Source organism: Rhinolophus sinicus, chromosome 10 (genome assembly GCF_057876585.1).
Source record: "Rhinolophus sinicus isolate RSI-liver-muscle chromosome 10, RSI-T2T, whole genome shotgun sequence".
Lineage (NCBI taxonomy): Eukaryota > Metazoa > Chordata > Mammalia > Chiroptera > Rhinolophidae > Rhinolophus > Rhinolophus sinicus.
This window is the reverse complement of record NC_142510.1, coordinates 2,945,036-2,959,031: the sequence shown is the minus strand read 5'-3', so window position 1 is coordinate 2,959,031 and position 13,996 is coordinate 2,945,036. Positions and strand designations below refer to the sequence as shown.

At 48.0% G+C, this 13,996-nt stretch overlaps 2 protein-coding genes across 5 annotated transcripts in view; one reads left to right on the top strand and one right to left on the bottom strand.

The window, feature by feature from the left end:
- Nucleotides 1–13,996, bottom strand: part of PDILT (protein disulfide isomerase like, testis expressed) — a 123,327-nt gene that overhangs the window by 58,623 nt on the left and 50,708 nt on the right. The gene's annotated exons all lie outside the window — the stretch shown is intronic.
- The window catches only part of LOC109458176 (acyl-CoA synthetase medium chain family member 1), a 34,469-nt gene that overhangs the window by 1,648 nt on the left and 18,825 nt on the right, over nucleotides 1–13,996 (top strand). The window contains exons 2-4 of one of the 3 annotated variants that reach the window (XM_074323128.2): nucleotides 3,426–3,555; nucleotides 7,681–7,918; nucleotides 12,298–12,508. In XM_074323128.2, coding sequence (XP_074179229.2) covers nucleotides 7,727–7,918; nucleotides 12,298–12,508 — 403 coding nt within the window. In that variant the 5' untranslated portion in view covers nucleotides 3,426–3,555; nucleotides 7,681–7,726. Of the gene's footprint in view, nucleotides 1–3,356; nucleotides 3,556–7,676; nucleotides 7,919–12,297; nucleotides 12,509–13,996 lie in introns of those variants that run through there. The other 2 variants (XM_074323129.2, XM_074323130.2) reach the window with 2 other exon arrangements.

Sequence of the window (13,996 nt, the reverse complement as noted above, 5' to 3'; positions counted from 1 at the left end):
CACTGTTCTAAGCAGACTACATGTATTATCCCCTTTAATTCTCTTATCAATGCTAGGCAGGTACCATTATTCTTATTTTCAGGTGAAAATAAAACACGCATAGCAGTAATTTTCCAAGGATCTGTGTAACCTAATACTTGGTGAGACAAGAATTTCAGGTCTCCCCATTTGCCTCTAGAGTCTCTGTTTTAAAAAAACAATAACCGCTGCCATCTGGAAAGCACTGTGCATATTTTCCATGTGAGGATGTATGAGTGTCTTCCAAACATCAGTTCTAATGGTTCGCCCACAAGTCCGTGCAATATTGGCTCTGAAATGACTGGGGGACGCACTGATGAATTCTTGTCACTTGGTGAAAGATAAAACCGCACTGAGATTTTGCAGTGTCCTCAATTTCAGAGCTGAAGAATTTGTCTATTTTCTCCTAGGGTGGAGGTTGCCTAGGTAATGTTAGAGACCACGGAATTGTCACAGCATTCTACGAGGTCAGGGAGGTAGTAGATTGGGGGAGGGAGGGTTATCACTTTGTGAGGGGTGCAAATGTCTAACTAATATTGTTTTGTACACCTGAAACTAATAAAAAAATAAAAATAAAAAATTGATAATACAAAAGAAAAAAAAAAAAGACAGTGGGAGGCCCTCCCATCCAGTACCCAGGACCAGACAGGCCTCAGTTGAACAACTCATATCTATTCCTTTGGTGGAAGAAGCCGGAAATCAGCGATGGAGAAGGGTGGCAGGTAGGACAGAAGGAGAATATGGTCAGGAGGCTTGAGCAGGGCAGCCTATGGCTCCAAGTCCTGTCCTTGCCTTCTACAGCCTTTGAGACCTTGAACGTGCTAGGGAATCGTGTCAGCATCAGTTTCTAGACATAAAACATGACCTATGACATATGTCGCTGCAGAAGCCAAAAGCCTAAGACTCGGCCTCAAGGCCCCTCTTTCTTCATTTCCTCTAGCCGGACTGTCAGGAAGTCCTCCTAATGGTATCTCAGAGGCATCCCACATCCACCACCTGTCCCACCTTTATTGCCATCAGTGTCGTCCAAGCTGCCATTGTTACTTGCTGAGACCACAGCAATATCTCCTAAGGGGCAGACCCACATCCATTCTTACCATTTAGACTCCCTTCTCCACAGAACTGCCAGCGAGCTCTCTGAAATACAAATCTGACCATTTCTTTTCTGAAGGCCTCACCTTCCTGTATTGCTGTGTTTCAAAACTAAGTCACCCAGGAAACGAGTTACTTGATTGGATCATGTCTCTTTCCTCTTAACAACCCTCTCAAGGCTCCCCATTGCACTTCGTACAGAATCCAAACTCCTTATTACGGCCAGAAAGTTCCTGTGTGGTCTGTCTCCTGCCTGTGTCTGAACCTCTCCTCTCTCTCCCCCTCCCTCAGTACTCTGCCACCCCAGCTCTCGTCTATTCCTTGAAAATGTCAGCCTCAAGACTGTGTGCTTGCTCTGCCTCCAGCTTGCAACGCTTTTCCCATGGCTCCCCCCGCCCCAGTCACACTAGTATATGACCTTGTTCTAGTTTCCGTTTTAAATCCTCTTGCCTATCTACTTGCCTTCTGCTTGTTGTCTTCTGCCTCCCTATCGTGGGAATATAATAAACTCCTTGGGAGCAGTAACCTTGCCTGACATGTCCACAGCTATATCCGTACCTAGAGGGTGCTCATGAAATAGCTATGGAATGCAGGAAGGAATACACCATAGGTTTATTAGAGGATGAAGGAGGGTAACGGGTGGAAAGTGTTCAGGCTGACAGGAGACCAGGCTGTACAAAATCACCCAGAGAGCTAAGCTGATGGAGTCTCTGCCACATTTTGATGTGACCATTTCCACACGTGGTTTTCAGGGCTACTGAGTCAGGGGAAGAGAGCACAGGAAACTCACGCCTGCCCGTAAATGCTCTAGACCAGAAGTGACTCGTGTCACTTCCGTCAGGAGTTCACGGACCAGAACGGGACTCCAATGGCCTCACTCTAACTGCAAGAGAGGCTTCAAGATGAACACAGAAAAAGTGCATAAAGTCCTCAGAGAGTTCTACTGTCTCTCCCATATGCCCATTGCTAGAGATGAGAAAACTGAGGTACAAAAGGACAAGAAGCCTGCTCAAGGCCACAGAACTGGCAACGGGTACAAGCCAGACTGAAACCCCGGCTACCTGTCTTCTTGACCCAACGCTGATGTCACAGCTCCACACGGGAGGCCACTGAGCTCCAGGGAGTGTCACATGGACTTTCCTTCCTGTCCCCATTCTCTTCTCAAAAGTGACTGCTTCTTCTGCTTGAACAACAGGGTTTTTGGTTTGGTTTGGTTTTACTTTGATACTTTTGGTGTTTAATCTTTAGCGTCCTGTGGCCAGTCAACAAGCCCTGCCTTCTCACCCAGTCCTCTCCAAAAACTGAAAGCCTCTTCTGAGCTAGAGATTTCTCATGAATGAATCACCCGGCGACAGCCAGACCCAGCTCTAGAAGCCAGGCTTGCCCCTCTGCCCTGGCAGGTGTGGCCAGTGGCCTGTGGTGGTGACTCTGAACACAGGTCGTCCTCTGCCTGGTTCAGTGGAGGTTGGGAGGCAAAAGGTACTGGGGAAGTTGGGCCAGGCTACTGGCACTCCCCCCAGCTGCACCCCCAAAACACTCTAGTAGAAAACTAACCATACAAGCCAGTACCTGTGACAATCCAGGCTTATTCGGTGCAGTAACAATGTCAACTCAGCGTCTACATTTCCGGCGTAGGTAGTCGACAGGCTTTCCACCACGCGATCCTTTCAGAGATCCCACGGGACAAACCCTGTTAATGACCTCAACTCCTCCATTTTTCAGATGAGAAGCCCAAGGTTCGAATAGGTAAATGGTTTGCACATGGGTCATCTCCTAAGTGGTTGAGCCAGAATTTAAGCTCAAGACTTTGGGGTTCAAAAACCCTAACTTCCACTGAGGCTCCCAAATGAATAGAAACATCCAGCGCTGATTACGCCAAACACTGCGCTACATGCCTTTCACGAATCATTTCATCGAATCCTAACAATGACAACAACAAAACAGGAGACAGGTGCCATCACCATTTTACAAAGCAGGAAACTGAAGTGCAGAGAAAGGAGGTCTGTGAAGGTCAAACAGGTGGCAGACCTGAGGCTTACACTCCAATCTTTCTGCCTCCAGAACACAGGCTCTCACTACGAGCCACTAGGCTTTCACTGAAATGAAAACACTAGCAGCACGGGGCTGGGAAAGGGGAGCAACAGAGAACCTGCTCCCTTCGATGGTTTGTTCATTTACACCGCAATTCATCCCCCGAGAGCCAGAGGCGATCTCATTATAGTTTGTTTTTCTGATTATTTCCACAGAGGCTGGTGATTGCTTTCTAACCTGTTTTCTCTGTCTTCTCCCTTCTGAATCATCAAATCCCTGCCAAGTTCTCTGCCCCCATCTGTGGCCAGGAGCTATTCCTGAAAACTGCTGACTGGAGAGAACTGAAGGCACAGAATTGTCCTTTCTCTACCAATCCAAGAACACTTTCACCAACGGTTTCCCAGACAGTACCAGGTAAGACGGAGGCGAGTGACAGGCAAATGACAGCCTGTGTGTGTGTGTGTGTGTGTGTGTGTGTGTGTGTGTGTGTGTGTGTGTGTGTGTGTAGGGGGGTAAGTATATATAGAGCCCTGAACTTAAAATCTGAAAGTCTACTTTCAAGTTCTGGTCAAACCAACTTACAGGTTGACCGTCCTTGCTTGGGCAAGTCTCTTCTCTGTAACTTTATTTCCTTAACTGCAAAAGGAGGATGGCGACATTGATATTTGATATGCCTAGCAGAGTGGCTGGTACATAGAAGGTGGTCAAGTTAAGGTTTGGCAGCTCTGCGTGGGGTAGGCGGTGGGCAGAGGGTACAGAGCGGAGTTAAAGAGGCCCAGAAGATGACTATTTGAAAGAAAACTCCACTATGCAGAAGTGGGTTCACATCGCATAAAGGGAGTGGCTTTCATTTAAAGAAAATGTTTTTTAAAATATCTAACTAGGCGGTCGGCTTCAGAATTTGCTGGGTGTCAGCGGGCACCTCAACATGTATGGAGCCTTATTATACACAATGCTGGCGAAGTGATTTATGTAGATCCTGTCACTCCTTCTTGTGGGAAGCCGGGGGGGTATGTGTTATTCCTGTGCCTCCAAGTTCACAGGCAGGAAGAGGGCCAAGTTTGCCCAGCTGGTAGGCGGTGGAGCTCCGGAACTCTAGGTTCCCCTAGGATACGCGGAGTGTGTCGTCTCATGAAATAAATAGCTCTTTTCTGCCCAAACATGTGAAATCAAAGATCTGATGCAGGAACTGTTAGAGGCACTTTGTACCCGGGCATAGAGTATGAGTCTAGCTACCTCTCAGAGTCACGCGTCAAACTGACCAAAGTACTTCAGAAGGCTGTTCTTTAAACCTGTGTCATAAGATGGCCTTAGAGGGTGGTGACGCTGGCAGTCTAATTAATCTCTGATGGTATCTAAACCCCTATGTGGCACATAGTAGGTCCACAATAAATATCTGATGAATGAAAAATAGATTTATCTGTTATTGTGACATTCTGTGGGCACACTGGATTTTCTCTCCCCAATTTCCATCTTCCAGTTTTCTGAATTATGACAAAAAGGGAAGCATCTTTTATTTTGTTGAGTACCAACGTATCGGGCATTATTGTGAGGAAAAGGTATACATATAGAAATAAGAGACACAGATGTAGTTTCAGATATAGTTACAAATATCAATAGTTATCTGTAGTGATATGGAGAGCGATATAGTTATAAATACAGATAGAGACATGATGTCATTAGAGATAGTGGCAGATACTGCTATGGCTATACATATGGGCATAACTATAGATGCAGAAATTGATAGTTATAAAGATTTTATAACGAGACAGAGACAGACACATAAAGACGGGTATCTCTGACATGGAGCCCTCTTAACAAACACACTGGGACATCAGCGTCCTACAGATTAGTGTGGACGCGGGGCCCTGTGGCGTCCACGTCCAGAAAGCTACCCCTGCTCCTTGGCGTGAGACCTCCAACTCCAAAGGGTGAGCAGCCATTTCTTTTGGTGACGCCTAAATACTCCGTGCCAGTTTCCCCAGAGAGAGTATGAATTCACAATCACGCCCAGATGTGGCGTTCTCATCTGTGCTGAGTCTGCGCTTCCATCTGTGGTCAGGACCTCATTCATTCTTCACCACCACTTTGGGACGCAGGTGCTGTGAATATTGCCATGTTTTAGAGAGAGGTTAGGAAAACTCCCCGGAGTCAGGTAGGTGCTGAGGGAATGGGCTGGACTGTGAAGCTGTGCGTTTGGCCCAGAAGGGGATGTTTGCAGCCGCCACCGTCTTCCTCGGCCGTGTGCTGTGTTGGGCCTCTCCTGGGAGCATACAACTGCAAGCACATGTGTAAAATAATGCCAAAAACACCTCTATTTACTTGATTAAGAGAGATGTGTTAGCATTTCAACATAGGAATTTTAAGGAGGTGCCATTTCCTTGTTTGTTCTCTCCTTTTTGTTTTGGTCTTTAGCCACTTATTGAGGGGTTGTTCGCATAACCCTTGGGTACTTTATGGAAGGTGCTGAGGTTATTCACACACCTGTGTATAAAAGTAGCAACGGAATCTGGTATTCTGGCTTAAATCCGCCTGTAGAGGGACGTATGTGTTGGGGAAAAATAGCAGGAAAGGCAGGCTTCTAGAACCAGCTCTACTACTAAACTCGCCTGGAAACTTTGGGGGCAATCTGGTCCCTCTTAGGACGTTGGCCTACATCAGGGTGTTTAAGCTCAATTGTCCACAGGCGCTGGACAGGTACAGTAAGTGGAGAAGCAGGTAGGTGTGAAGTGGTGGACGCCCTGTCATTTAACATCAGAACTTCTCATTTATTTAAATGAAGCAGACAATTCTCAGCTCCAGCCAGTGGCTGCCAGGCTGAAATACAGGCCCAATATTGCCGGACCTTCTAAGTGTTCAAGATAAACCTTCATTCAATTCAAGACTTTAAAATGAAATCCCCCACGTTACATGCTGGCAATTCATTTTTTTTTCCCTCCGAAAATGGAGGGCCAAAGGGAATACGTTTGAGGGGCAGGTCTGGACCAGCTGGTGTCTCAGGGTCTTTCTTGCCCAACCGTGCTCTGTAACATAAAAGATGGCACCGTTGATCGGCAAGCACCAACAGGAAAGGGACACATTTTAGTTCACATGGCCCAAGGACTCACACTGACAAGCGAACTCTAAGGGATGAACTTTGCACGTATCTCTCCTCTTTTCTGCTGACAGTAACCCAATTATGTATTTGGCAGTGGCTTTCCTGCTAGGAATCCATAGCAGGGTTCTGGGGACAGCAACAGGATTAACGGGGTTAGGTTAGTATGGCTCTAAACCACCTGGAAACAAACCGAGTCACGTTTTACTGATCCATTCGATGGGCGTCCTGTCAAAACGAATTATCTGACTGCTGAAACTGAGGCGAAAGGAGTCTGAACCATCTGCGGCAACAAAAGGCTTAAATCTCACAGCTATTTGTGAGGGCTTTCCTTCAGCCCACATTCTCACGGAAAGAGAGTGCTAGCTGAAGCCAATTCTGACAATCAAACTTCAAGAAAGCCCCTAGTAGATGCAGGTTCTGCTCCCGTGTTAGGGGTGTTTGTTGGGACCTGCTGTGGCAAAGGAGTTTAATTTTTACGGCTCAGCACTGATGGATTGGTGATGGCTGCCTAGAACGCCATCCTGGGGAAGACCCTGAGGCCAGGACCCCGTCCAGTAGGGAAGGCGCTGTGATATTAGCCTCATCGGTCCTGAGGATGGTGCCCTTATCATGTCAAGTGACTGAAACCTAGTCTCCAGCAGGAAACATTGTGGCTCCCAGAATCCGGGTGGGATACTAACCAGCGAGGGGTACAGGTGCAGAGGCTCTCAGGAAGCCCACGCCCTGGCAATCTGAATGTCTCTGAGATGCTCTCAGGCCAACGTCTCTGCACATCATTCTTGTTTCATGCAGGGCAGTTACCTCCACACGACAGGTATAACCAGCGACAGTTCCGAAACGGGCATTTCCTGGCTGCCACCAGAGACGGGCTGGGCTGCCTGCACACTCGGGCAACAAGCTCACACACAAAACCATGGGGGGAGACATTATGATGAGGCCAGTCTGGACTTGAAAATCGTGGGCAACAACTGCTCAACCCTGGACCAGTCAACGTGGGGCGGGGGGCTAAGGTGATCTGAAGACAGAACAGCTTTCAGGAGAACCGCAGGGCGGGGCTCACCAGGGAGAGAGGTCTCCGGAGCGGGGCAGGCATGGGGGGCAGGGCTTTCCCAGTGGCGAGTCGTTTCTACCACCAAGGGGCTGGCCATGTGACTGCCCTCCTGAGCTTAAATCCCAGGGGGCGCAAAGAAGGAGAAGACCCTCGGGACTGTGTGTCAGCCTCAGCTAGTAGCTAGAGTCCCTCCCCAAAGCTCCCTGCCTTGTGGTTCCTCAGCTGGGAAGAGACATCCTAAATCCTAAATCAGTGAGTTGTGCCTTCCAAATTCCGGGGAGCTGCACCAAAGCGACCGTTCCAGCAGTTAACCAGACATGGGCTTTCCTTGTGCGGAGGACAGTCCCGCCCACTCCGTGACCAACCTATCGGCCATCTCTTCCCGAGGCAGGTGAGGACCTGAGACTTCTGTGCCTGCTCCCGGAGACTGCTCCCCCATGCAGTGGCTGCTGAGGTCCCGGGCCCTCTGGGGCATCCACACGTCCTGCCGTGGCTTCCGCCCTGCACCTCGGTACTTGCACTACCAGTCTTTGTCGGACGCTGGAACCCCGAGATGGAGTGACGACTATAACCCCGAGGAATTTAACTTTGCGAGGGATGTGTTCGACTACTGGACCCAGATGGAGAAGGTGAGGCAGCCGCTGTGACGGGGGGAGAGCGGGACAGGCCTCGCGGGCCTCATCTCGCTCCTCGCAGGCTGAGGGGCACAGTGTGGCTTCTGCCTCCGCTCCCCAGGGTGGTGGGAGAAGCTTATGTTTGGGGGTTCCTTCCCAGCCTGGCCGCTTCTTCACTTCTCCGAGCCTCAGTGGTTTTCTCTGTGTTGCCGGGATCATGTCATTTAAGAAACAAGATAGCAGGGGAAAGTGTCTGGTACACAGTCAGATCAGTGAGCCCAAGGGCAAGTTCTCATGTTAGTCTGAATTCTTACCTTCAAGTAATGGGATGGTGAGTCTCAGCAGAATTCATCCCATCAAACTTGGGATTGACCTCAGGCCACATCCCAAGGGAAGGGATGGGCCCCTGATTATACATGACAGCATCTGACACATATTGCTCGGTCACTTCATCCCTCTTCCTGTGAGGGGAGCAAGTCAGCTGGAGTCCTTCCTGCCAGCTGCCTACTTGAGTGTGGCTTTAGGCTATATCCAGAGAAACCAGTCCCTGCAGCCTCTAGAGCTTACATGTCTCTACAGGAAAGACCAAGGGCTCAGTTTGCTTTTTCCCAAGAGGGGAACGGCGGTGACACTAAGAGTTGGGGTAGATGACGGGCAGTGTTCTGGCTACTAAGTCCCAGCTGGTGACGTCCACAGTGTGAAAATCATCAATCACTGTCTTTGTACAAAGAGAGAATACACCTGAGATGGAGTCGGAGAGTCGGTGCCATTTTGGGGTTTCCATTGACGTGCAATCATATGTTAGCAGTCAAGGTTTCTATGCCTTTCATGGGTAGTTCCTCCCCACCTCTCGTTCCCTGTCTCTGAATTTCCGTAATAACTCCAAGGAACACAGAGCCTTCGTTTAAAAGGAGCATTTTGTATATGCCATGTCAAGCATTTTCCATTTAATAGTCTGACTGGATGGGCCCCTTTATCTCCCCCATTTTCCAGATGAGGAAACTGAGGTCCCAAGGGTTTTACATAACCTACGAAATCACACACCTAGTAAGTAAAGGAGCGGGATTTGGGTCCAGGCTGTCTAATTCTAAAATCCAGTTATTCCACCGGGTCTCACAATCTGAGGATGCTGAACCATCTCTTCCTATAAGCTGACTTTCAGTACTGCCCAGCCCAGGAATCTGATGAGGATGATCAGGACTTCCTGGACCAGGAGATGGGCCAGAGAGGGAGGAGGCAGAGAGGAGGAAGTGATGCCTTCACTCTTTTCCGCATTTATCTGCCTCACGTTTTTATTAGTTAGTTCCCACGTCGACCCACGGAGATAACCACCCAGCACACGCTCCCCTGTGGAAGGCCAGGCTTCACTGGGTTTCATAGCATCACTATCGGTCACGGGCGGTTCCTCCACTTCTCCAAATGTCTCCCACCGCCAGCACCCCCGATCCCATTACTTTTCCTTCTCACAACACTTTCTGATCTGTCTGTTTTCACTTGTCCATTGCCTTCATTGTGATTTGTGTCCCTCTAGTAACAGACCCACGGTGCCCGGTACCTGAAAGTCCTTCAACAAGTATCTATGAACAAATTAATTTCGAAACCTGCCTTACAAGCACCATAGGTCCCGCCACTGCCACCTAGTAAAGACGCTCCAGAGGCCATGCCACTTCGGTTCCCTCTGGCTTCCTGGACCTACCCTTACAGCCTAACAAGCGTCACCCAGACACCGGTGCATGGCCTAATTAACCGCCACCCAAACCATCACAAAGTGATAGAATTTACTGGGACTCACATTTCAACACACTTTACTGTAAGTTAGAAACGCAACATTTTTATGCGAAATCTTCTGTGTGTGTGTGAGTGTGTGTGTGTGTGTTGGCTAAGAGTTCATTATAGTATGAGGTTGGTGCAAACGTAATTGCGGTCTTTTGCGATTATTTTTAACCTCTTAAACTGCAATTACGTTTGCACTAACCTAATAGAACAAAAGAAAGGGCTTTGTAAGCCACACGACATGGACCCCGGGGTGGAATACACTCACTCTTCCAGGCCACCAATTTACAAACCCTGAGTATTCTTGGAAATTAAACCCTATGTTAGTCTAGGCTCCTAGGCTATTACACACACCTTCAATTCCTGCCTGGCGCAGCTTCCCATATCTACTCGCCAGAGGTCACATCCAGGCCCAATCGCATTCATTCTGACCCTTTGATGCTACATTCATTCATTCAGTCATTCACTCATTCATTCATTCAGCTAAGAGTTGGCAAACATCTAACATGTGCCAAGTTCTATTCTAAATAATAGACTTAGACAGGCAAACAAAACACACAGCTCTTCCCTCTCCCTCTGCAGGTAGCACGGTCCCCACTTCCTGTTGTAGGAGAAAGGGGCACAGCACTTGTAATATTAACTTCTGTTTGTTTTGGCAAAAATCATGGCAGGAGCGAACTGTTCCTACCAACCTCTGATGCAATTTAATAATAAACATTGCACAATAACTATTGTCAAATAGGTATTAACCACAAATCTTAGAAACAACAACAGCTGAATGTCATTGTCCTGTGATAGCTGTCTCTGTCCTGGCCCGTTGGCCCAAAGACACTGAATATTGTCCAACGTTCCAGGGTACATGACTATGTACCCAATAGTCATGGCTGCCTAGATTGCCTTGAGCCAGTGGGTCTAGGTTTCGTGGATCCTGAATTGAATTCTGTTAATTTTACATAAATATTAATAACAGTGTCCTCTGATACTAGTCAACTTCTGTCCCACCATCCCATAAAAGAGTCCTCCCCAGGATTCACAGTCTGCAAGCTGGGTGATTCTCAGACACACGTGGTATCACGAACACTAGATTGTCAGTCTCATGAGGTCGTGGAATTGCTACTGTTTTGTGAACAGTTGTATCGTAGCCCCCAGCGTGTGGAACATGCCCGGCACGTTACATGTTCAGTGAATGAATCTGAACGCACGGACCGTCCTGCACAGCAGCACAACCAGCGCAAGGCAGAAGCCAGCGCTTGGCTGGGACTCAGCTGTGTTTCAGCCCTGGGCCGTGCGCGTCCCCTGGATGGGCTGTAGACAGGCACTGGGAATGGGGGCGCTCTGACACTGGCAGGCCTCCTGCAGACAAGGCAGCAGGGTGCAGGAAGCAGTTCAGGTGAGGCTGAGGGGTTGCTTTTGTAAAATCGCACCTCATAACACTGCATGGTCTCTCCTGTATGACAGCAGACAGGATTGCCGCGGGATCTCTGCTGGCTGGGAGGTACTGGAAGGTACGTGGCTCTCCAGTTTGCTCCCGAGGAACCTGGCAGGTTTCTCTTGTTTATGCTACTTGCCTGGCCCCTGGAGGCCTGGAGTTTGCCACCTCTCGTCTAAAAACAAGCGTATCCCAATTTATCTAACTATTCGTGGCACGATCCATGTTGCTTCTCAATTAAACGTATGCAAAAAGTGTTCACTTCTGGATCTTCAGAGTAACCGTGATACATTCTTTTGAAGCCTGGGTATAGATCGGTGAGTGTACCCGTGTACGCTGGTACTCAGATCCCTCCAACCCAATACTCAGCCTGTGCCACCATCCACATCTAAGCCCCAAGCCCCCAGGCAGCTCTCAGATAAGCCAGAATGTTGCAAACAAGTTTCACTCTTTTCCTTCCATCCGGAGAAGGCTTCCTCCTAAGCGCACGGCAACACATGGGGGGTGGGGGGGGGGCGGGTGCAAAAGTGAGCAGAAGCACCACAATTTCCTGTCATTCTGAGCACAGCATTTACTGTTTGGGCATTTGGTCGCTGTACAGCCCTGACTGTTTCAAGAGCTCCTACGAAGCGTGTGGTTTTAGTGTGTGGTTTACTTGATGTTTCTCCAGGGGGCCAGGCGCTTCCCAATCTGTCTTCTTGTTGATCTCACCTCTAGAGGTCACTTAATTTTAAAAGTCAATTCCCCAGACTATTCAGAAACTAAACTGGCCTCTTCTATTTTATTGTGTAGCAATTATAATAAGAGTGCTACTTAGTGAGCACCTACACTGTTATATATACACGTTGCCCATTTCAATAACTCATTTAGACTTCACTACTTTCTAGGGAGTATTGTTGTCCCCATTTCATAGATGAGAAAACTGAGGCACAGAGAGGCACCCACCTTCTATCTGGAACTAAGACAGAGCATGGGGGAATGGAGCCTTAAGTCTTCAATTGGTGACACTTCATGGTTTGAAGTGACTTCAGAGGAGGTGGCTTCCGCAGACCAGAAGTTGGTCAGATCACACCCAACCCCTAACTTCTCTCGGCTTTCAGATGGAGTGTGACCATGGCAGTGGGGTGGGGAAATGTGTGCCCTTTGCCTTTGCAGCAGGAAGTAGTAACGCATGGTGTATGCTCTTGCCCAGGAGGGCAGGAGAGGGCCAAACCCAGCGCTGTGGTGGGTGAATGCCCACGGAGATGAGGTGAAGTGGAGTTTCGGGGAAGTGACAGACTTGACCTGCCGCACAGCCAACGTCCTCACACACACTTGTGGCCTGAAGCCGGGGGACCGGCTGCTCCTGATTCTGCCTCGAGTGCCTGAGTGGTGGCTGGCGACCCTGGGCTGCATCCGAGCAGGTCAGTGACTCTGAGACACCCCGAGGGACCTCAGGGATGGCCTAGAGCCCACTGGGCCTGGAATAGTAGGTGCGCTGCCTACCCCCACGTTTTTCTTTTGCCCAGTCTCCCTCTTTCTCAGACTTCCTGAAAGAGATTTTACTCCTTCCCACTTACTCTCTCCCCCACACTCACAAGCTCTCAGATGTAGTGTCCTAGTTCTTTTTCATTCACACACACACACACACACACACACACACACACACACAACCTCTTGCACAGCTTCAGACTTTATTTTTTTAAGATTTATCCATTGTTAACATTTTGCCACATTTGAGGCCCCGCCCCCACTGAGTTATGTAAGAATCAGCCGCCGACACTGGGTCGCCCACAGATACCACAGAAGTCTCCGTAAGCAGCGGATCTCGCAAGCGCTGAGATCCAAGCCCTCCCCTCCCGTAACCATAGTAGACTTACCACACGAGAAGTCTGACTGACACTGAAACCATATAGTTGCCTGACATATAGCCACCGTCAAAATTCCTCACCTCCTTCAATAATTCTCTTCATAGCCATTGTTTTCTTTAAATCCAAAATCCAACTGAGGGTCATGCGTTACACTTAGTTGTCGTGACTTCTTCATTTCCTTTAATCTAGAATGGTGCCCCAGCCTTTTCTGCATGACGATGACATTTTTGACATGTCTAAGCCAGTTGTCTTGCAGAAGGTCCCTCAAAATTTGTATTTCTGGCTCTTGCTTCGTGATTGTGTTCGTGTGAAACATTTTTAGCAGGAGTTCTAGAAGGGCAGTGTTGTGTCTTTCTCACTGCGTCGCATCAGAAGGTATGTGAAGCTGTTTTGTCCAGCACCAGTGATACTGTTTTATCCCATTTGAAAAGGTGGTATTCACCTCTGTAAAGGCACCTTTTCTCTTTGTAATTACCATGTTTCCCTGAAAATAAGACCTAGCCGGACCATCAGCTCCAATGCTTCTTTTGGAGCAAAAATTAATATATTAAAATAAGACCAGGAATAATATAATACCAGGTATAATATAATATAATATAGTACCGAGTCTTATATTAATTTTTGCTCCAAAAGACGCATTAGAGCTGATGGTCTGACTAGGTCTCATTTTCGGGGAAACACGGTAGTAATAAGTAATCTGTAGTGTAATATTTATGAGATGGAGTGAATATCCTGTTTCTCAACTGTCTCTCACCCTATGGTTTGAATATCCATTGATGATTCTTGACTGAATTGAACATTATTATGGTAGTTTTATATGAGGATTTTCTATTTTTATCATTCCTGCTACATTTATTAGTTAGCATTCTTCTGTAGAGATTTCCCTTTCCCTTTTAATTGTCTGTCATCTGTCTGTCTATCTATCTGTCACCTACCTATCATCTAGCTATCTAATTTAGAATCAGTATGGGGCTCAGGGATTCTTTCTGAGTCACTTCAGTTAAATCACATGTTGTTCGCCTGTTCCTACCACAATGTGTT